This window comes from Vipera berus (assembly GCF_964194415.1).
Source record: "Vipera berus genome assembly, chromosome: 2".
NCBI classification, from domain to species: domain Eukaryota; kingdom Metazoa; phylum Chordata; class Lepidosauria; order Squamata; family Viperidae; genus Vipera; species Vipera berus.
This window is the reverse complement of record NC_138203.1, coordinates 117925513-117948875: the sequence shown is the minus strand read 5'-3', so window position 1 is coordinate 117948875 and position 23363 is coordinate 117925513. Positions and strand designations below refer to the sequence as shown.

The 23363-nt window shown below is 42.8% G+C and overlaps 1 protein-coding gene across 1 annotated transcript in view; it reads right to left on the bottom strand.

Moving 5' to 3' along the window:
• The window catches only part of LOC308661933 (venom factor-like), a 123938-nt gene extending 101615 nt beyond the window's left edge, over positions 1 to 22323 (bottom strand). Inside the window, exons 1-3 of the mRNA XM_081317204.1 lie at positions 22220 to 22323; positions 9373 to 9568; positions 4296 to 4458 (exon numbers count right to left, since the gene is read on the bottom strand). Of these exons, the coding sequence (XP_081173330.1) occupies positions 4296 to 4458; positions 9373 to 9568; positions 22220 to 22290 (430 nt within the window). The 5' untranslated portion in view covers positions 22291 to 22323. The remainder of the gene's footprint in view (positions 1 to 4295; positions 4459 to 9372; positions 9569 to 22219) is intronic.
• Between the last annotated feature and the right edge of the window lie 1040 nt (positions 22324 to 23363).

Sequence of the window (23363 nt, the reverse complement as noted above, 5' to 3'; positions counted from 1 at the left end):
GCGCTGATCTTTTTGGATGCTGAAAAGGCCTTTGATCAATTGAATTGGCAATTTTTATTTAAAGTATTGGAGAAGATGGAGTTTGGGGATAGGTTTTTACAACCTATTAGGGCAATATATCAGAAACAAACAGCCCAAATAATAATTAATGGTAGTTTAACAGAAGCTTGTAAAATTTAAAAGGGTAAAATAACTAAAACTAAAATACTGTCTAAAAATATGACTATAGAACAAAAGGAAGTCTTAGAAAAATTAACAGGATTTGAAGTTGATAAAAAGATTAAATATTTAGGGGTATATATTTCAGTTTCAAACGTGAAATTATATAAAAATAATTATGAATTGTTATGGTTGAAAGTACAAAAAGAGTTAGATAGTTGGAGAAAATTACAATTGTGTTTATTGGGAAGAATTGCAGCAGTGAAAATGAATGTCTTACCAAATTTTTTATTCTTGTTTCAAATGATACCTATACTTAAAAAAGATTCAAATTTGGAGGAATGGCAGAAAGGTATTAATAAATTTATTTGGGCAGGGAAAAGACCGAGAGTAAAACTTAAGATAATGCAAGATATACGTGAAAGAGGTGGTCTTAAAATGCCCAATTTTAAATTATATTATGAGGCTGCGGTTTTATCATCAATTAGTGATTGGTTTAATTTAACACAAGGATGTGATTTATTATATGGTTGGCATGCATATTTGTTGTATGATAAGAAGGTGGATAATATCTTTAAGACTCATATATTAAGATATGCTCTGTTGCGAGTTTGGGGAAAATATCGATATAAGTTAAATTATAAAATACCAATTTGGGCAATACCTAAACATGCAATAAAAAATATAAGTGTGGGATTTAAACATGATGTGACTACATATAAAGAAATTCTTAGAATGGAAAGGAATGTATGGCAATTAAAGTCGTTTAATATTTTAAAAGAAGAAAAAATAGTTCAGACCTGGTTTTAATCTGGGCAGTTACAAGCTAGATGGAAAGAAGAACAGAAAATTGGTATTTTGACAACTGATGAAAATTTGGTAAAACAAATTAGAGATCAAAAGGCTGTTTTAGAAGAGCTAACGGGATTTGAAATTGTTAAAAGGGTTAAATATTTGGGGATATATTTGTCACCCTCAAATGTAAAGCTATATAAAAATAATTATGAAAAGTTATGGGGAAAAGTTCAAAAAGAATTGGATAGCTGGAAAAAACTACAATTATCTTTATTGGGAAGAATTGCAGCAGTGAAAATGAATGTTTTGCCGAAATTTGTATTTTTATTTCAAATGATACCTATTCTTAAAAAGGATTCAAACTTGGAGGAATGGCAAAAGGGTATTAATAAATTTGTCTGGGCAGGGAAAAGGCCATGAGTTAAATTTAAGATTATGCAGGATACGCGTGAGAGAGGTGGTCTTAAAATGCCTAATCTTAAACTATACTATGAAGCTGCTGCTTTGTCAGCGATAAGTGATTGGATTAATTTAACACAAGTGAGATTATTAAATCTTGAAGGCCATGATTTGTTATTTGGTTGGCATGCATATTTATTGTATGATAAGAAGGTGGATAATGTGTTCAAGGTACATATTCTAAGACATGCTCTGTTGCGAGTTTGGAAAAAGTATAGACATAAGTTAAATTATAAGATACCTATATGGGCAATACTGAAACACGCAATAGAAAATATAAGTGTTGGGTTTAAACATGATGTGATTACATATAGGGAAATTTTAAGTTTGGAAAGGAATGTATGGCATTTGAAGCCGTATAATATCTTAAGAGAAGAAAAGATTGTACAAACTTGGTTTCAGTATGGGCAATTACAGGCCAGGTGGAAAGAAGACCAGAAAATTGGTTTTTCAATGACTGATGAAAATCTGGTAAAGCAAATTAGAGATCAAGGTCAAGCACATATTAAAAGGATATATCTTGCATTGATAGAAATTGATTCAGAGACAGAACTTGTTAAAGACTGTATGATAAAGTGGGCTCAGAATTTTCAAGAAGTCATTATAATGGATACTTGGGAAAAGATTTGGATGAGAAATGTAAAATTTACGCAAGCTCAAAACTTAAGAGAGAACTTTTATAAAATGTTTTATAGGTGGCATTTAGATCCTAAAAAATTAGTAAGCATGTATCCGAACTGCCAGCCTAAATGTTGGAGGTGTGGTGGTGAAGATGCAACGTATTTTCATATATGGTGGACCTGTAAAAAAGTTAAAGCTTTTTGGATTAAAATCTGGTGGAACATGCAAAAGATATTTAAGAAAAGGATAAAGTTTTGTCCGCAATTGTTTTTACTGGGTATTATTACTGATACTACTGTTGTGGACACTAAGTTGGTGTTGAATTTAATTACGGCAGCAAGACTTTTAGTAGGGCAATATTGGAAGAAGGAAGAACTGCCGACTATAGAAGAATGGACTTTAAAAGTCTCCAACCTGGCGGAAATGGCAAAGATCTCAGCGTACTTGAAAGACCATTCGCAACAGAGATATATTGTGGAGTGGAAAAAATGGATTGATTATATCCAGAATAAATATGGGACTAAAAAGTTTCATTTAGCATTTGAAGAAGTATTGATGTGATATTTATATTGCTTGTAGTTATTTTATAAGAGTTAAAGTGCGATAGATTTAATAGTTTATTGTTGTTTGCATAAGGTAGATTATGATTGTTTGTATTTTTATACCCTGTATTTAGCTCTGGGAAGTCGGGGAGGGGGGAGGGGGAAGGGAGGGAGGTGTTGGGGAGGGTTGGGGAGAGGGGAGGGGGTTGGGAGGGGTTTTGTTTTGTTAAAAAATGTATTGTAAAACTTTTCAATTAAAAAAAAAGAGATCAAAGTCAAGCACATATAAGAAGGATATATAATGCATTGATAAAAAGAGATTCAGAAACGGAACTTGTTAAAGATTGTATGATAAAATGTCAATAACAATGGATATTTGGGGAAAAATTTGGGTCAGAAATGTAAAATTCACAAAGGCACAAAATTTAAGAGAGAATTTTTATAAAATGTTTTATAGATGGCATTTAGATCCTAAAAAATTAGCATGTATGTATCCAAATTACCAGCCTAAATGTTGGAGGTGTGGTTGTGATGATGCAACGTATTATCATATATGGTGGACTTGCAAAAAATTTAAAGCTTTTTGGATTAAAATTTGGTGGAAAATGCAGAAAATATTTAAGAAAAAGATAAGGTTTTCTCCACAGTTATTTCTGTTGGGTATTATTACAGATTGTACTGTTATAGAAACCAAATTGATGTTGAATTTAATAACGGCAGTAAGACTTTTGGTATCTCAATATTGGAAGAAGGAGGACCTGCCTACGATAGAAGAGTGGACTTTAAAAGTTTCAAAACTGGCAGAAATGGCAAAAAATTCAGCATATTTGAAAGAACAATCGCAACAGAGATATATTTTGGAATGGAGAAGATGGATCATTATATTCAGAATAAATATGGGACTAAAAAGTTTCATTTAGCATATGAATGAGCATTAGTGTTATAAGATGTATTAGTATTTAGTTATTATTATTTAGTTATTTAGTTATGTATAAGGGGAGTTAAAGTGTGACAGAATTTAAAGTGTTATTTTTTAGTTAGTTAGCATATTTTGGATTAAGTTTGTAAAAGTTAATACTGTATTCAGCTCTGGGAAGTCAGGGGGGAGGGGGAGGGAGGGGAAATGGGGGGGAGGGAGTTTATGTTTTTAAAATGTATTTTAAAACTTTTCAATAAAAAAGAGACAAATAAAGCAGAACTCCAAGGCTTGCATATGGCCATGCTCATTTTTAAAGTTGACAAATGGGTTTATTGCAGCACTACCTTTTTTTAAAGCTTTTAAAAGGCCTTTGTTTTTAAGATAACAAATTTTCGTCTTCTTTTAAAGAAGCATAATAAGAATTGGGTTTTTTTTAAAGATCACTCATATAACCCTCAAAGCTCCCCCCCCCCTCGCTTTATAGCTTACATTATTTATAGCTTGAATGGAATTCTCCATTCTCTTCCTGATTTGTGATTGCATTTCACTGGGTCGTCTATAAATGTGTTTTTAAAATCTTTTCTGAACATTTAATGCTTGTTATTGAGGTCTCCAAAACATATTTCTCAATATCCCCAATGGCAACACTCACAAGAGATATGTTCTTCCATTCCCCCACTCTCTGGAGATACCTCAAATCAATGACAAATCCCAGGAATGGTTTTGTTTATAGTACTATTCATCACATGACCACAGTGGGATCCCAGGAGAGCGAAGCAATAGACAGAAAAGGTGATTACCTGGAGAGCCTGGTGTATAGATGCCTTTATCTGTCTGGATGAACACAAAGCCACTCTGGTAAGAAACGAGAACCACCTTTTCCAGTCTCACCCCAGGAGCAGTTACTTGCACAACCACATACTGATTTTTCCTGGGGTCCTTATCCAGTTCTTCTGCAGGAATCTGGATGAGAAGATCAGTACAGCAGAGACTTCAAACTTAATCATTATTAAGGGCCACCTGAGGCCTCATTCCTTAGCCCTAGGTAACTAAAACATTGATCCAAAAAGTTTGACTACTGAGTCAAAAATTAAAACAAAGAGGATCACAGAATGCCAAACATAGACATATTATATCTTAAAAACTTGCTGCTTGCTTCTCCTAAGGACATTTCTGATCTTTCCTGGTGCAGAAAGCACCAGGATCCCCGAGATCTCATCTTGCCACTCTGCTGTTACAAGCCACATTTGTCCACTGTAGTACACCTTGTTTTTTCTGGCCTTTTCCCTCTTAATTTACACACCAAGAAAACTCATCACCCAATTCCAAGCTCAAAACAAGAGGGAGGGAGAAGGAGGGAACTCTCACCCTATGTCAGAACCCATTTCCTTGTTGGGTGGGTTGGTTCATCCCTTTCGGGTTCCTTTCTGTGGGTTCTGTCTTTCTCCTGAGGGGGAGCGGGAGGCTCCATGGGATGCATTATTTCTCCTTTCACTTTGCTATAATGTATCCTCTCTGCTATTTCTATCTCCTTGCTCTTTGAACTGTTTCCCCTTGATGTCAACCTGGGGCGAGAAAGGAATGTGCCTCCAGCCATCTGGCTTATCTCTTACTGCAGAAGAGAAAGGTGTGAAGACCCAACAACATCTTCACAGGCATGGGAACGGACTCCGTTATCAGCTCCATTCCCACAGTGGACTCAACACCTGGGGATTGGCTCGTTTGAACTGACCAGATGAACTATTGGGGTGGGGTTTGCTTGGGACTTTATTGATCTGAGTGGGAAAACCTCAGATCCTACCTTCTATGCCTCTTATCAGCTTCTCCTAATAAAAGTTCCTTTTGGAGTGAAACTGTTCCAAGAGTTCTGCTTTCTTGGGTTGAGGTTTTGGCCCTGACACCTCACATCAACTTTCCTGGTTTCACCATCCCACTTCCTGAAGAATCATGAATCCAAACACATTGAAACTTTTTTCATTGGGCAAGTATTAGATCACCCAAATACACACACACACACACACACACACATTTACCAAGATGAACAAATCTGTCCATAACTCCAGCCTAGAAGGTATGGAAGTCAGGAGAAGGTTAATTTACATATGCTTGATTGGACTTGTGAATTCTCAAAACATAACCTGTTCATAAGTAGAATGGTCTCTTATTTCAGTGTATATATATAGTTGTAAAATAGAATAGTAATAGTCAGTGCTTTTTTTCTAAAAAAAAAAAAGGTGCTGGAACTCTCCTCTTAGCGGGCGCAGGAGGCGGGGGGGTGGCGCTGCTGTGGTCACAGGTGCGAGGGGTGTTGGTGGTGGGTTCCCCCCCGGGGCCGGAGCCGGTACGGCTGGTGCTGTGGGAGCTGCAGGACCTGTTCTATATGGCAGGGCTGCGTGGGGTGGGCAGTGGAGGTGGTGCAGGCCAGGCAATGCAGGGCGGCCACTAAGGTGCGCAGGGCAAGGCGACGGTGGTGCAGGTCCAGCACCAGCTAGGCCACCAGCCTGGCTGACACGGGTGAGCACAAGGAAGGAGTGCACATGGACTCCGCAGAACCCACCTCCCACTCCTTGTCCACTCTTACTTACCTAGTTGAGATGGTGTAGTTGGGCAGCAGGGAGGGATGCAAAGTTCCTGCCTACTCGCTTTCGCTGCAGACAACTAGCCAGTGCAACATTTGCCAGCCAGGTCTTTTGGTGCGCTCAGCAGCAATTCCTATTGGCTTTCGAAAGCCACTAGAGGGAGCAAAAGCTTTTTTTGTGTGTGCAAAAAAAGGTGTCGGAACGCCATTCTGAGCGTTCTATGAGGAAAAAAGCCCTGCTTTTATGTTTTAATCTTATGATTTTAAAAATATATTTTTTTCTATTGTAAGTTGCCCCAAACTTCGCCATGTGGATTGCATACAAATATTATATAATTGGTAAATAAAGGTAGAACATATGTTAAATATACATCAAATGATAATATGCTTCCCTACAAAGTCAATTCTTGCTCAATGACAGACCAAGGAAAGGGAAGAGGAAAATCTAGAAGAGATCTGTGCAACTTGTAGAAGGGAAAGGCCCACACTGAAAAATTAAAAATCTTAGTGGTCTGCAAAAGAATGCTGGTGGGCTAATCAATGATTTGGTGACTAGAGGAGCATCTACAGTGTTGGAGCTCATGGTCATGGTAAGCCATGGAGGCACTAGGCAACATGACTTTCAGCGCAGTGGTGGTGATTTTATTACTTTAAAAAAAAAGTCTGTGCTCTGTCCAAGGGTGCTTGGTAGGCTGCATGTACAGGCCTGGTCTAGAATTTATTTTGGAGCATTCAACTATCTAGAGCAGGCATGTCAAACTCATTTTGTTTGAGGCAACATCTCATAAAAGAATTGCCATTAATTTGTTTTAATAAAATAATTTGAATCAATTTTTCACTTGATTTGAAATTAAATGAATTATATTGGTTGACAATGAGACTTATTTTTTTAGTACAATTGCCAAATGCAATAAAATGGATTTAGGTATATGTTACCGGAAGGAAAAAGCAATCCCTGCTGCGTTACTGATCCCAGAGAAGCATTTGCATGTATGCAGGTATCCTTAGGGTGCCATAGTTATGGATGAGAAATATTGGTTGCAAAGTTGGCATTTCTGGATGTAATACAGATATTTTGGACTTATTTTTGTTTCTTTGCATGTTTGATATTTTTAAAAAGGCATATGCTACTGACTACGCTTATGCACATATGTAACATCTTTTGCTAGGATACATTATCACTGCTTATCCAAAATTTTAATATACAGATAATACCACCAGAAATTATTTTAGCCTTTTTAATAAATGTTGTTACTGATGTTATGCTCACCAGGGAAAACATCATATATTGTTATGTATATACTAGGTTAACTATGTAAAGACTGAAGTGCAATATAACTAGATTCTAAATAATCTATTTTTCAAAACACACAACAGTCCAAACAATAAAAGTAAAGTCCAAATTAAGAATATTTCATTCTTAAGAATTGTTTAGATTCAAAATAGTTTTCAAGAGTGTACAAAAGATACTATTTTTTTCTAGAATCAACTAACTAGACATATTACATTGAGAAAAATGTTTCTCATTTCTTTCCTGTTACCTTTGTTTTCATTGCAGAGATGTTAACATAAGAAATAGATTATTTTGTTATCTAATTTTACCTTCCAAAAGACAGAACCAGATGAAAAATGTGAGGTTCTTTCCTGTTGGCTTTTTTGAATTAGCTGTTTTAGATTCTAAAAGTTTAGTTCCTAAAGAAGTAATCCTGTAAATAATTTTAATGTCCTCCTCTAGTGCAGGCTCTTTTATGACTGAAGGACTTCAACTCCCAGAATTCCTGAGCCAGCATGGCTCAGCTTGGAAACCTCTCCCTTTCCCCTCAGCATGGCTGGCTCAGGATTTCTGGGAGCTGAAGTCCACGAGTCATAAAAAAGAGCCAAGATTGCCTAGCCCTGCAATAGGCTTAGGAAAGCCAATAAGGGAGCTGTTTTTGTTTTGTTTTTTTGCAATAAAAAGGTGCCGGAACGCCATTCTGTGCATTCTATGAGGAAAAAAAAGCCCTGGTAATAGTAATAGTAATAATAAAATATCTAAGGTTTACAGGAAAACAATTACTGGGCAACCTCTGCCTTCTAGCCCTACAACTCCATTAAAACCAGCTGGCACAAGCTGCAGTTTAATGCCTGCAGAGGGCACCAAATTGGCAGAGCCTTGCAGGGCTTATTTAGTGAGAGTTTGTCTAGAATTTTAATTTTAATTTATTTCATTAAAAATTATTACATCTTAAACAAAAAGCAATCAAAATAAGAACAAGGTAAACGTACTCGTTCAAGAAAAAATGAAAATATAAACTAATGTTATTTAACTAGTGTCAATTAAATCAAAACAGATTTATTTAAATATAGTCATTAACCAGCAAGATAAAAACATAGCAGCAATTACCAAATCATGTACAGGAAAAGCAGTGTACCAGTCATATAAAACTAAAAGTTAAGACAATGGGGAAAAAGGGGGGAATTGAGCAAGATGTAATAAAACAAGATGAAATAGAAATGGAATAAACAAGAAAAGAACCAGAAAAATTTGTAATTTCATCACTGCAAGATTAGGACATTTAATGTGCCTTCTCATGGAAATCGCTGCATATAGAAATTTAGCAGAACTTTTCTCAGTTGACAGCAGCTGTTTGACATTGCTTGGACTCAAGTACATAGCAGAGTTGCAGTTAGTGAAACCTGGGATGGGATTTGGTCAGGGAATAACATTTCAACACTGAAGCCCTCTGGAAAACCCAGGACTGTTGGAAACAAATTGGTCACAGACATATATTATTCAGTATTCTTCTTTTTCCCCCCTTACATTATGTTGAGAGTGAACATAGTTCTATCAGACTAACCCAATTTCTCCTTTCTGAGTAAGGGAGAACAGAGGTTGCCCAAAAGCCTTTGGAGTTTCCTGAAATGTCTATATACTAGATCTGAAAATTCAGCTCTTTTGCCCACTGATACCCTATTTTTACTAACCATTAATTTGCTATACTTTGTTATCTGTCAGATTTTATCTTGTGGTTAATTTTTGGTTTTGATATTGATTTTGATCTAAATATTTATTATATTTTACTTGTTTGCTGTGAAATGCTGCTGAGAATCTTTCAGCAATTGTGGCAGTAAGGACTGTAAAATAAATACATATATATGATCAATATCTGACAATCTAGTCATGTTTGACTAAGTTGCATAGGACTTCCCCTCAAGCCAGGCTGGACAGGATTTTAGCTTGCAGGGTTTATTTTTATTCATTTATTTATTTATTTGTAGGGGTACAACAGACTGTACTGCAATCATCACCATACACCCACCGTTATAGCTGGAGTGACAAGCATGCGTCCTTCTCCTGGATTCATATCTACTCTGGTTTGGTACAAGATTTGCTGCTTTCGTGGAAAATCACGAACAAAGATGTCAAGCTGTTTTGGAGCATTGTCTCCATGGGCCTCCACCAAAATTGTCTCTTCTGTGTTGGTTCGCAGAACACCAGGGGTGATGAGGGTGTAGCTGCAGAAGAGGAAAAGAACATCTCCTGAGTTAGTCTGCTTAGCAAAAGCGAGTCATTTGATGAGGCATCTCCATAATCTCTTTTTTTAGAAAAGTGAAGAAATAAATGGTTAAACATCACTGTTGAATTACCCTTTTGTGACCCAGAAAGCTTTCAAATACATTTGAAAAATGAGTAAATTTATTGCATTTTTAAATTGCTGTTTTTTAATTATAAACTGGGACTGACCATTACTGTGTGGTATTCTGATGTGATCAACGTCTATCACAGCTGACATCAAAACCAAATGCCTTATAAATAAAAAAACAGCCATATGGATCATGATGTAGCTAGGGCATAATGGAGTGTACACAACATAATGAACAATGCAGTGTCCCCTTGCAGCTAAAAGAAGGACAACATTTTTTAGGAAAGAACAGTGTTTGATCTCAGATTTGAATAGGAAAAATAGAATTGTGCCTTCATCCAAGGTTAGGCAGTTCCCAGCCTGCCTGCAGTCCTGCAGTAACCCCCATCTGCAGACCTCAGCATCTGAAATTACATTGCTGAAATTTGGCTGCAAAATGGCTAGATTCTGACAAAATGAGATCAAGCTGTTTTTTGGGAATTAGGGATGCCCATCTTTAACCCCCAACCCTTGCCTAAAATAAGATGGAAATTTACAATGTTTTGGGCGCTGGTTTATGTTTTTCTGCACCTGGGCTGCTGCACATAGAGAGGTTGCTTGGGTTTGCAGTTTCCTCTTCTACAGAGAGTCTTAAATCAGGTTCACCAATATTAAATTTATATCCTGCCTTTGTTTTGTACAACTCAAGTCAGCAGCTTATAAAAGGTTCCTGCCTCCTATTTTCCCCACAAAATTCACTCTGTGAGTGGGTTGGACTGAGAAAGGGACTGGCCCAGTGGTGGGATTCAGCTGGTTTGCACCATTTCAGCAGAACTGGGAGCTAATTTTTTGTTGCACAGGCCCAGAACGGACTTCCAGAAGGGGCATCCACACAGAGAACTGATTGTTCACATATTTGAATCCCACCACTGGACTGGCCCAAAGTCACTCAGCTGCGCTAGAACTCATAGTCTCCTGATTTCCAGGCCAGCACTTTAATCACCACACCAAACTGGCTATACTGGTGTTAAAGCAGTACCTACCTACTTGATCCAGCATTTTCCAAAGGCAGCATTTGGTTCTAAAAAATTGGTTTAGTTTGTCAGCCCCAAGTAAGGGCCATGAGGAGAATGGTATTGTGTTGCCATTTTGTAATAATGGAATGTCAGTGGTTGAAAGCCTTTACAGAACTTGCAGGGAAAGAAATGGGAGGTTTTGTTGCTAACACCACAGGCATATTTATTATTGTAATATTTATTTATTACAAAAGCAAAAGCAAAGCAATGGAGAAAAGAAAAATATTTTTAGATAGCAGATTAATGAACACATTATCTTATGTGAATGGGAGATTAAGGCTGTGTAAATTAAATCAATCTCATGTTATATATTTTTAACAAATGCCTTATTAACATATCTTGACATCTTGAATCACATTTTACTGGCTCTCACTCTGTTTGCCTTTAAACAGAGCAATTTGAAAGCCTTTGGAAGTTTTCTCCTTGTAATCTGATAAGTGTGCAGTTTCACATAAACTGTCTGCAATGTAAATTAATTGGCTTTTCAGAGCTACCTGATTACTACTACAAACTATGCCGAATATGGAGACTGGAGTAATCAATAGTTCTTGCAGGAATGTATCCCCACACAGACATAATAAATGCTAATAATGATTACACTTGCACTATTATATCAGAGTGTACAGATCAAATTATTGTCAGAATTGGCTGTTGCCCATGTGTAGAAAAGTCAAGTGATGGCAAAATATTGGGCAGAGATGCAATAGAGGCAGGATAGGAATCTGCAATGGCACAGCCAATTTAAAGCTGGGGTCCATTTCTGAGAAAGAAATATTGTTCCTATGTGCCATGAAGTGGCATTAGAAACTCATGCATGACTCCCGCTATCAAAATTCTCCAGTGCTTGGGGTGGTTAATGTAAACAGTATTAGAAATTGCATTTACTTATGTATTTCTTTATCAATCCTTTCAAATCCATGCAAATTATTCCCGTCTAATGAGGGGTCCCCCATTCCAGAACCCCTAAAAGAAAGGACTGTTTTCCCTTTCCTCCTGAATGATAGGCATTTGAGTTGAGTTGAGTTGAGTTGAATTGAATACTTTATTTGGCTAAGAGCGATTAGACACACAAGGAATGTATCTCCATACTGAAGCACTCAGTTTACTTGCAAGGCAACAGAGAAAATAATAATAATAATTTGGGGATAAAGCTGCTCCAAAGTGAATAAGCTGCTACTGAGAAGGCCATGTTAAGGGGACTTTCTGGTGAAAGGTGGGCACCTAGAGCACCCCTTCCTTCCCCACACAAGAACTGACCACTGAAAACCACTTTCAAGAATAATTGTTGGGTGTTGGTGAAGCTGGCATCTCACTCAAAAATGTGCTGAGTCAATTTGACAAATGTGTCATAGATTCACCACCACTGTAGAGCTCAAAGGTTTTATATAAAAATTTATATGAAATATACTCCCATGTATTTATATTTCAACCACCTCACCTAAAGGTATATGCTAAAACAGTCAATAGTTGTATTAAATAGCCAGGTCAAGTGATGGATTCTTGACAAAGAAATACATTACCATCTCCTTCATGGCTGAGGGCATCGTCCATCCCTCAAGGATGAATGTGCCACATCCCATGTCCAGCTACCCTTTCCTCTCTAGCGGTAGGGCCCAAATCTATTTTACAGAAGACTGAACTCATTCCACAGACGACAATGTCTATTTCAGTGCCACAGGCCTGGACACTTAAAGGCATTCAGGGTGTTATGTATGCAGGCACCTGCATAGCAACAGCCACCAGGGGGCGTTGGCCTGAACGGTTTTGGCGGGAAACCTAGTTTCGGCAGGAAACCTAGGGCCAACCCCATTGGCTGTTCGCCTACCTGGCTAGGTATTTAAGGAGGCCAGGTAACCCTCATCCCTCAGTACGCTACCCCTTCCAATAAAGAGCTGAACACGTACTCCAGCTGGCGTCTCTTCCTTGCGTCGGACCCACTACACAACAGTGGCGACGAAGGTGGGATTGCTGCGAACAAGGAGCTGAAGTCACTTGGGGAGCACACCGCACGCTGAAGGAAGGAGGAATCTTCCCTTCCTCCCAATGCGACCACCAGCCAACCGGACCACACCGGTCACCGCATCCGCGACTCAAGACCTGAAACCAACACCGCGATGGCAAGGGCCGGACAACCCCGCGAATTCGACACCCGCCACCCCGAGACATGGGCCCGGTACCTGGCTCACGCCGAACTATACATGCGCTTCAACCAGATCTCGGAGGACGGCGCAAAGGCGGCAGCCCTGCTCTGCATCGGGGGACCAGCACTCCTGGAGATCGCCGCTAACCTGTTCGCCCCAGAGGCCATCAATACCGACGTGTACCGGGACCTCGTTGCCAAGCTCAACGCCAACTTCCGGCCCCAGCACTCCAAAGTGGCCGCGAGGTCACAGTTCGTAAAAAGGGACCAGCGCCCCGACGAGTCCGGTGCCGAATTCCTCGCCGCCCTACGAGAAGCCGCCGTCGCCTGCAAGTTTTCAAACTTGGAGGATCGGCTACGGGACCGGTTGATTTGCAGCCTACGAGACAGGCGGCTGCAAGAGTGCCTGTTTGAAAGAGAGGAGGTTTCACTCCAGGAAGCCGAAGACGCCATCCTGACCCACGAAGTGGCCTGCGGGGCCGTCCAAGCAGTCCAGGAAACCCGGACCGGCAGCCAGGCAGTCAGCATCCACCGGCAGGTCGCCACAGCCGAGGACGAGCAGAGCATCGACCTCCTCCAGCGGAAGTCGACCCCCGACCAGCGAGTCAGATGCCCAGGCAAGCCCAGGCCTCCTAGCAACGCCACCAACCCTCAGAAGTGCGCAGGGTGTGGTGGGAACCACGTGCGCAGCCTCTGTAAGTTCCGGTCGGCCACGTGTCGGGCCTGCAAGAAACAGGCCACATAGCCGCGGTCTGTTGTAGCTGCCGCCCCCGAGAAGAGATCCACGAGCTACCAACGGAGGAATCACCGTTCGAAGGTACTGGGGCCCCGACCAAAACGCGAATTGGCTATGTTGAGAGCCGGCTGGCCATTAACCACATGGGTAGCCGCCAGCTGCTCAAACCCAAAATTAGGTTAACAATCCGCTTGAAAGGCGTTCCTTGCAGCATGGAGCTTGACTCTGGATCCACGGTCTCCATCATTTCGGAGGGGACCCTTAACTATATTAATAGCCGGAGCAAGCAGCGGATTAAATTACGGCCTACAAATTTAGCCCTGACCGACTTCCAGAATTTGCCGGTCAAGGTAAGGGGGGAGGCTACCGTTTCGGTGGGGTTTAAGGGTCGCGAAGAGCACCTGGAGGTTGTCATGGTAGAGGGCCGGAGAGCCAGCCTGGTCGGTTTGGACTGGTTTGAGGCCCTGGGAATCACAGTCTCCGGGATCCACCGGATCCAGGGAAACTCCATCGAGGCCATCTGCAAGAAGTTTGCAGACGTCTTCGACGGGACACTGGGCAGGTACACAGGGTCCCCCATCTCGTTCAAGCTTAACTCGAACGTTCCCCCTGTTAGGGTCCGGCCGCGGCGAGTCCCTTTCGCGCTCAAACACAAAATCGAGTGCGAGCTGGAGCTGGTGGCCCAGGGAATCTTAGAGCCCGTAGATGGGGGGAATGGGAAACCCCAATCATCACCCCGCTCAAATCCAACGGGGAGATAAGGATCTGTGCCTACTACAAGTGCTCAGTGAACCGCGCCCTAAACCCGCACGCTTACCCGGTCCCCACGGTCAGCCACGTTCTCGCTTCCCTCCAAGGCAGCGCCATTTTTGCAAGGCTCGATCTTGCGCAGGCGTACCAGCAACTCACGGTTACCAGGGCAACAGCAGACATTCAAACTATAGTAACACACAGGGGAGCATTCCGGGTGAACAGGCTGCAGTTTGGGATCAGCGTAGCTCCTGGCATTTTCCAGGAGTCTGCCCCTATTTTGATGACATCCTGATTGCAGGAGCATCAGCAGACGAGCTGGCAGGTAGGCTGAGGGAGGTACTGTCCAGGCTGCGCACAGCTGGCCTCAAGCTAAAGAGGGAGAAATGCAGCATAGGTGTTCCCTCCACAGAATTCTTGGGATTCAGGGTAGATGCCAAGGGAATCCACCCCACAGAGTCCAAGGTGAGGGCAATCAAACTGGCACCCACACCCAAGAACAAGGCGGAGCTACAGGCATTCCTGGGCCTGCTTAACTTCTATCACGCATTCCTTCCACACAAGGCAGCCATTGCAAAGCCACTTCACAGGCTACTGGACAAGCAGGCAGCATGGGTCTGGACTTCCGCCCACGACCAAAGCTTCAGGGCTTTAAAAGTACTACTGTTGGATAAGTCCACAGTAACCCATTTCATCGAGACAAAGCCCATATGCATCGCATGCGATGCATCCCCTTATGGTGTGGGCACAGTACTTAGTCACCTCGAGCCTAATGGGGCACAAATTCCCATAGCCTACTATTCCAGGACGCTATCTGGAGCAGAAAGAAACTACGCCCAAATTGACAGGAAAGCCCTGGCGATCGTGGCAGGAATTTAAAAATTCCACGATTATCTGTATGGCAGGGAGTTCACTGTCTACACGGACCACAAACCACTCCTGGGCCTGTTCACAACGGACAGGCAGACGCCCCAAATTCTGTCCCCCAGAATGCTCCGGTGGTCCATCTTCCTTGCAGCCTACAATTGCAAGCTGGTGCACAAGCCAGGGAAGGAGATGGGCCACGCAGACGGCCTAAGTAGGCTACCCATTGACACCACTGAACCAGACCCGGCACCAGCAACACAGATCCTAGCTCTGCAGGAACTACCAGAATGCCCAGTCCATGCCAAGGACATTGTCAGCAACACAGCCACCGATAACATCATGAGCAGGGTACACGCATGGGTTTGCACAGGGTGGCAGGACAAGTCCCCGGGGCCTGAGTTCCAGGCCTATTTCACCAGGTGCAACGAGCTCTCCACGCACAGGGGTTGCCTCCTCTGGGGAAGCAGGGTCATTATTCCCACCGCAGTCCGGGGCAAGGTATTGGACTCCTTACATGAGGGACACCCGGGGGTGGTTAGGATGAAGGCACTGGCCAGAAGCTACCTCTGGTGGCCAGGCCAGAAATGCCACACGCACCAGTACACAGGTGGGAGGCCACACACACACCCTGGTCCCGCATCCACATTGACTATGCAGGGCCATTTCAGGGCCACCTGTTCTTAGTAGTAGTGGACAGCCACTCCAAGTGGCTGGAGGTAGTCCCTGTGCCCAACATGACCTCGGGTAGGACAATCCAGGTGCTCAGAGCTCTCTTTGCCACACACGGCCTCCCCAACGTAATTGTGTCTGATAACAGGCCTCAGTTTACCGCTAATGATTTCCAGGCGTTCTTGAAGGCGAATTGGATTAGGCACGCCACCTCCGCACCCTTCCATCCATCGACCAACGGGCAAGCTGAACGGATGGTAAGGATGACCAAAGACGCACTCTGGCGCATCATTAGCAGGGACTGGCATCACAGACTGGCGAAATTCCTACTCGCCCAACACACTACACCATGCGTTGCTACCGGAAAGAGCCCAGCAGAACTTCGATGGGGACGGCGTCTCATCACCAAGCTGGACCGTTTACACCCGGACCGAGTAGCAGCTGAGATGGATAGGCCACCACCACCACCACCACCATCATCATCATCATCATCATCATCACCAGCACACAGGGTTCTCAACGTGGGGAACCTGGTCTGGGCAAGGAACTACGGGGCAGGGCATCCATGGGTTCCGGGGACAGTGGTTGAGAAAACTGGACCCCTCTCTTACATCGTGGGGGTGGAGGGGGACAGACACATAAGGCGTCACATTGACCAGCTCAGAGGAAGGGTCCCTGAGTGCACCACACACGCCCAACAGAACAGCCACACCCCAGGGGAGGCCAGCCCAACCGGAAACAACCCAGAACCGGAACCAGAGGAGGAGGGCCTCCTGCAACCAGCTCTGCTCAACCCAGCACAGAGGCTCCACGAACCGGCTGTCCAAGTACAGGGCCAAGCCACACCCAGACGGTCCACCCGGCCCCACAGGACACCTGCCTATTTAGCGGACTATGTGTGCAAGTGACCACCCCACAGTTGCCTTGTATTAACACACGTTGTATATAGTTAATATTGTTTATAGTTGTATGTGGTTCTTCTCTAAGGGGGGAGGGGTGTTATGTATGCAGGCACCTGCATAGCAACAGCCACCAGGGGGCGTTGGCCTGAATGGTTTTGGCGGGAAACCTAGTTTCGGCGGGAAACCTAGGGCCAACCCCATTGGCTGTTCGCCTACCTGGCTAGGTATTTAAGGAAGCCAGGTAACCCTCATCCCTCAGTATGCTACCCCCTTCCAATAAAGAACTGAACACGTACTCCGGCTGGCGTCTCTTCCTTGCGTCGGACCCACTACACAACACAGGGTGTTTGCCCTTATTTTGATGATGTACTTATTGCTGGGGAATCCACAGAAGTGTTAGCCAGCAGGCTCAGGGCTGTTTTACAAAGGCTTCGAGAAGCAGGCCTCAAATTAAATAAGAGTAAATGTAGTATTGGGGTCCCTTCAACAGAATTTCTAGGATTTCGAATTGATGCTAACTGTATTCACCCTGCTGATTCCAAAGTGAAGGCCATTCAATTGGCTCCTAGCCCTAAATCCAAAGGAGAGCTACAGGCATTCTTGGGCCTCCTCAATTTCTACCATGCTTTCCTGCCTAACAAAGCTGCATTTGCAGAGCCTCTTCACAGGTTCTTAGATAAAAAAGCTCCATGGGAATGGACGGGCACTCATGAGAAAAGTTTCCAGGACTTAAAAGCACTGTTGTCACAGCCAAATCCACTATAACTCATTTTAAGGAGTCTAAACCAGTCTGTTTAGCATGTGATGCATCTCCTTATGGGGTGCGGGCAGTCTTGAGTCATTTAGAAAAGAATGGAACACAAGTCCCCATTGCATTTTATTCAAGGACACTGTCCTCTGCTGAGCATAACTATGCTCAAATTGACAAAGAGGCCCTAGCCATTGTAGCTGGAATAAAAAAATTCCATGACTATTTATATGGCAGAGACTTCACGGTCTTTACAGACCACAAACCACTGTTGGGACTTTTCACAACAGACAAACAAACCCCCCACATACTTTCACCAAGAATGTTGAGATGGTCTATTTTCTTATCTGCATACACATTTAAATTTATTCACAAACCTGGTAAAGAAATGGGCCATGCTGATGGCCTCAGCAGACTTCCACTGCCACTAACAGAACCAGACCTGGCCCCTGTGGCCAGAATTCTGTCCATTCAGGACCTTCCAGAATTTCCCCACCATGCTGGAGACATAGATGCAGAAACAGCTACAGATAGAACACTGAGTAGAGTGCTCTCATGGGTACACACGGGGTGGTTGGATAAAAGCCCAGGCTTTGAGTTTCAGAGTTACTTTGTCAAGAAGACATGAACTATCAGCCCACAAGGGGTGCATCCTTTGGGGAAACAGTGTCATAATCCCCTCGTCACTAAGAGAGAGGGTCTTACAGTCATTACATGAGGGCCATCCAGGCACTGTTAGAATGAAAGCCTTAGCAAGAAGCTACCTATGGTGGCCTGGCCTTGACAAGGACATTGAAGCACAGGTACATGGTTGTTATACATGCCAGCAATCTAGGCCTGAGATGCCACATGCCCCAGTTCACAGGTGGGAGGAAACGCACACTCCCTGGTCTAGAATTCACATAGACTACGCTGGGCCCTTTCAGGGACAGCTCTTCCACATAGTGGTGGACAGTCACTCCAAATGGCTGGAAGTAATTCCAGTTGCAAACATGACTACTGCTAGGGCCATCCAGGTGCTGAGAAAACTCTTTGCAACACATGGGTTGCCAGATGTCTTAGTTTCAGACAATGGGGCTCAATTCACTGCTGCTGAATTTCAGGCCTTCCTAAGAGCAAATCTTATCAGACATGCAACGTCTGCCCCTTTTCACCCATCTTCTAATGGTCAAGCTAAACATATGGTGAGGACCACGAAGGAATCGCTTAAATGCATTGTAACAGGTGACTGGCATCACAGACTGACAGATTTTTTACTGTCAGCATTCTGCGCCCTGCACTGCTACAGGCAAAAGTCCTGCAGAACTTCATTGGGGGAGGCGACTGATTACTAAACTGGACAGGTTGCATCCTGATAGAGTGGCAGCAGAAGCCTCTCAACCAAAACCCCCGAGGGGGCTACAGGTGGGCGATTGGGTTTGGGCCAGGAACTATGGACATGGAAATTTGTGGGTCCCTGGTAAAGTTACCAAATCACCTGGTCCCCTTTCTTACGAAGTGGGGCTGGAGGGAGGGCGAGTTGTCAGACGCCACATTGATCAACTCAGGAAACAGTTTCCAGAACGGCCACTAAGCGAGGACTGCATTGTAAGTCCCTCCCAAAGTCCCCAAACTTACAGCCAAGCTAGCCCACACATGGACTCTCAAGACTATTCATTCATTAGCAATGAGGAACTGGGTGTAGAGGTGGGGAGTCCAGAGGTGCAACATGGATCCCCTGACGGAGCAAGCCAACCAGACTTCAACTACCGTTGTGCCAACTCTGCTGATCAGTATGACTCTGGGGTGGGCCAACCTGGAGAGGCCAGCCAGAGAGCTTTTAATTCCTTTGACTCAAGTGCATCAAAAGACAGTGGTTTACCTGACCCAATGGGTAAGCTGATAGACCACAAGGTGACTGGAGACATTTCACAAGGGCACGCAAGCCTCCTTATCTAGCTGACTGTGTTGTAAAATAAAGAAACTGTAATGTTGTCTATACTGTAACTTGTCACTGTACTTAAACAGTAGTAGAGCTATGATGTTAACTGTCTTGTGTACTATAATGGAACTCTATTCATTCTGGCTATCTGATGCTATAATGTTAACTGTATTGTTTCACAAATAGTTGCTATGATGTTAAGTCTTGTAACTTGTTTGTTTACTAATTATTGCTATGATGTTGTCTGATCTAAGAGGAGAGGGGTGTTATGTATTGGGCTCAAGTGTAACACCACGTGGAGCAGCTAAGAGCTCTCCAGCAACCCAGACTCCAGGTCTCCAGTGCTGCTATTGGCTGCCCCTAGGCGGCAATGGGTTACTTTAAATCTATTGGCTGCCGCCTAGGGGCCAGGCTATAAATTGCTGCAAGCTGCAGCCCAATTTTCAGTTCAGATCCTGCAAGCAATAAAACACGAGCTTTGTTAAACTCACTTGCCTCGTCTTCTTTCCTGCGCGAAGAACTCACTACACAACACCTTTTAACTGCCAGTTGGTGTTCATGGATGCATTCTGCCAGTCTTCTGCCTGTTTGTCCTACACAGTGGTTTTTGCAGTTCTTCCATTGTATGTTGTAGATGACTCCTGTTTTTTCTTCTGGGGTTGCTGGGTCTTTGGGTTTACTTAGGATGTTTTGAAGGGCTTTAGTTGGCTTATGTGTTATGCTGATTCCACGTGGTTGTAGTATATTTGTGGTTTCTGAGATATTTTTTGATGTATGGCAATTTCTTTAATTTCACAACATATAGACAGATTTAACTATAGTTTCAATTGGGAAAATGTGACAATCCTAGACCAGATCCAAAAATGCAAGGGAATTTCTAGAAGCCTGGCACTCTGACAAATCAGCCATCAATAGACACATAGACATTAACAATATCTATAGACTACGCAAAAGAGACAATCAACCAGCCCCAAAGAGAAAAAGACTCCAGCACCCCTCCACCAGTAATCAGCACTCAGATCAGCATAGATTAGCTCCAAGGTCAACTTCAGACCAACAATCAAGTAAGCAATACCCTAAACAAGAAACTGCCACAGAGCCATTAGTAAACAGCCCAACCAAACAATCTCTAAAACCACCCCCACCCACACAGATAGGCAAGACACCAGAATATAAACAGACAGCAAACAGTACTCCTTACTAGCACTGATGATGTTACCTACTCAGGGTAATGAAATGTCTGCAAGAAAACAAGCAAGCTCAGAGAGGACCAAGGCCTATTCTATTCTATTCTATTCTATTCTATTCTATTCTATTCTATTCTATTCTATTCTATTCTATTCTATTCTATTCTATTCTATTCTATTCTATTCTATTTTTCTGATGCAATGTTCATGTTATGTACTGGGTTTTGGTGATACACAACATGGGTTGCAGCTACGGCTCTCCAGCAACCCAGACTAACTGTCTCCTGTCCTGCAATTGGCTAGCCCCAGGCGGCAAGAGTGAGTTCAAACCTATTGGCTGCCACCTAGGGGCTAGACTATATATTGCGGCTGGTTGCAGCCCATGCTTCAGTACAGTTCTATGAAGAATAAAAGTATGAGTTATCCTGTACTCAGCCTCGTGTTGTCATTCCTGCACCAAGAGCCCACTACTTAACAGTTCATATTACCCTTTTTTGCACAGATGTCACTTTTGTTATTATAATTCTCATTATTGTTAAATGAACAAACCAATAAAACCCTTCTGAGTTTCTGCTTGTTGAAACCTTAACAAGGAATTAATTATCCATTAATGGTCATATTCTGAAGGGAAAAGTAGGAGGCCTTGTCTAAAATCACAAACCTTACTGTTTACAATACCACTGGAACATCCCACATACAACAAATGCTGCACTTCCAATTGCCTTCCTAAAGTGAAAAGGAAGTGGTCCCTATGGTAAAGGGCTTAAACACTGCCTTCTGGACCAGAATTACACATTTACTTTTCTTTCCTGCAATAAGAAATGTATACTGACAAACCACCTTCTCTGCCTCCTCCTCCCCCTGTCTTGTTTTTGCAGTAGCTGATTCTCCATACTAGACCAGAGAAATATAGTCAGTCTCATTGCTGCTATCACTTGTACTTCATTTAGTTACACAAAGTGTATGCCTGCTACAAAGTCATACCTGGTTTTCCAGTATAGGTACACACAGCAAAATAAATATCTTCTCAAAATAAGCAGGCAGGTCAGTCTCTATGTCACTGAAGTCTTAAGTCATGATGGCTAAAGATTACTTGAAGACATCAGAAACAAAGAACGTAGGATGACTGTTGTCTAGATATCCAACTTGACTGTTTTCCGGAAGTTATTGACCCTTCAAAAATAGTATGCTTAGTAATAGTAATAATTTAGATGCACACACACACATGCCCCCGTGATAACTGAGAACAAGAGGTGTTTATATTTGTCCAGAGAATCTTCACTTCAAGGACAATTCCTCAGCTTAAGAACTTCAGGGTCTGTCAGTTCCCCTTACTGATGATTGTAATACTTTTATTTCTGGCATGGGATATATTGGACTTTCTGAAAAAGCTCAAAATGGCTTGGGGCCACCTGCAAGGAAATTCATTACTCCGTAAAGGGCCACAGCCTTGGACATGATGGTTCTGCTTAGCACACACTGTCATGGAAGAGAAAGCCTTTCCCAGCACTGCTTTACTCTCCCTGCTGAAATATCTGTGATACTTACAGACCCCCGAGGGAAGACGCTGGAAAACCAATCAATAGAGCAGCCACCAGAGAGAGAGCCAACCCCTCCATGGTAGTCCAGAGGGGCAAGAGAAGTGCTGACAACTCCAGTATTTATCCAGAGAGCCTGTTTGAATCCAAGCCCCTTTGCAATTGCTGAATGTTTAATCAGTACACAAGACAGAGGAGGAGCTTGAATAACTAGGAAATTTCAGAGGAAATTAATGAAAAATCATGTGGGATTATATGTCTTTTTCTATGGGTTCAATGCAATGGCTCAGTAGCAGTTTTTGTGCAATACATTTTTAATATTCTTCATTTACATCTGCAAATATTCCTTTATCTGATGATCTGGAACTCAAAAACTCACTTTGCCCCTCTCCCTTATACACACATTGGGAAGGGATTTTAAAGTAGCCCAATTCTGGGTTACAGCGACTCACCCCAAAGTCTGTTCCTAAATATATCACAGTAATTTTATTAGGGCATTACTGTTGCTTCCACAGGTTTTTGGCATAGGAAATTACACTTATTTGGAAGTCACCTACTTGGGAAGCTGGTGATATGTGACTCTGATGATGATTTTTGATGTGATTCTTGTTCTGTCCCAGCCTACATGAGTCCATGTTATGCTCACAAGGAGAAACCCCTCTTCCAAGAAACAGGCAGGAAACGCAAGGAAAATAACCACCCCTTTTATTCTCACAGACCTGAGTCAATGTCCAAGGCAAACAAACACGGTCCACAGAAACTCAATCCTCAACACGAATGGTTGTGTTTGGCAACCATCACCTCTCACACCTTTCCTTTTATAATTCAGCCAAGGCATGGCTTCCTAATGACTTCTCCTTTGACTTTGGAGCTGCCCCATTGCATTCCTCTGTCCTACTCATTTCTCTTGCCTGCGCTTTTGTGTATCCTGGATTTGTCCCAACTGTTCTTCATCGCTGTCCAACTCACTCCCAGTACAGCTGTGTCTCAGCCTGAGTGCAAGTAGAGGGGCCAGGCTCCTCGTCTGATTGTAAGACTTGGAGCTCCTCAGAGTCTTCCTCTGACTCTAATGTCACTCTAGGCCCCTCCTCCTCATCTGATTCCTCAGAATCAGCTGCCAGATCTACTGACTAGGAAGGAATCACAGCACTATC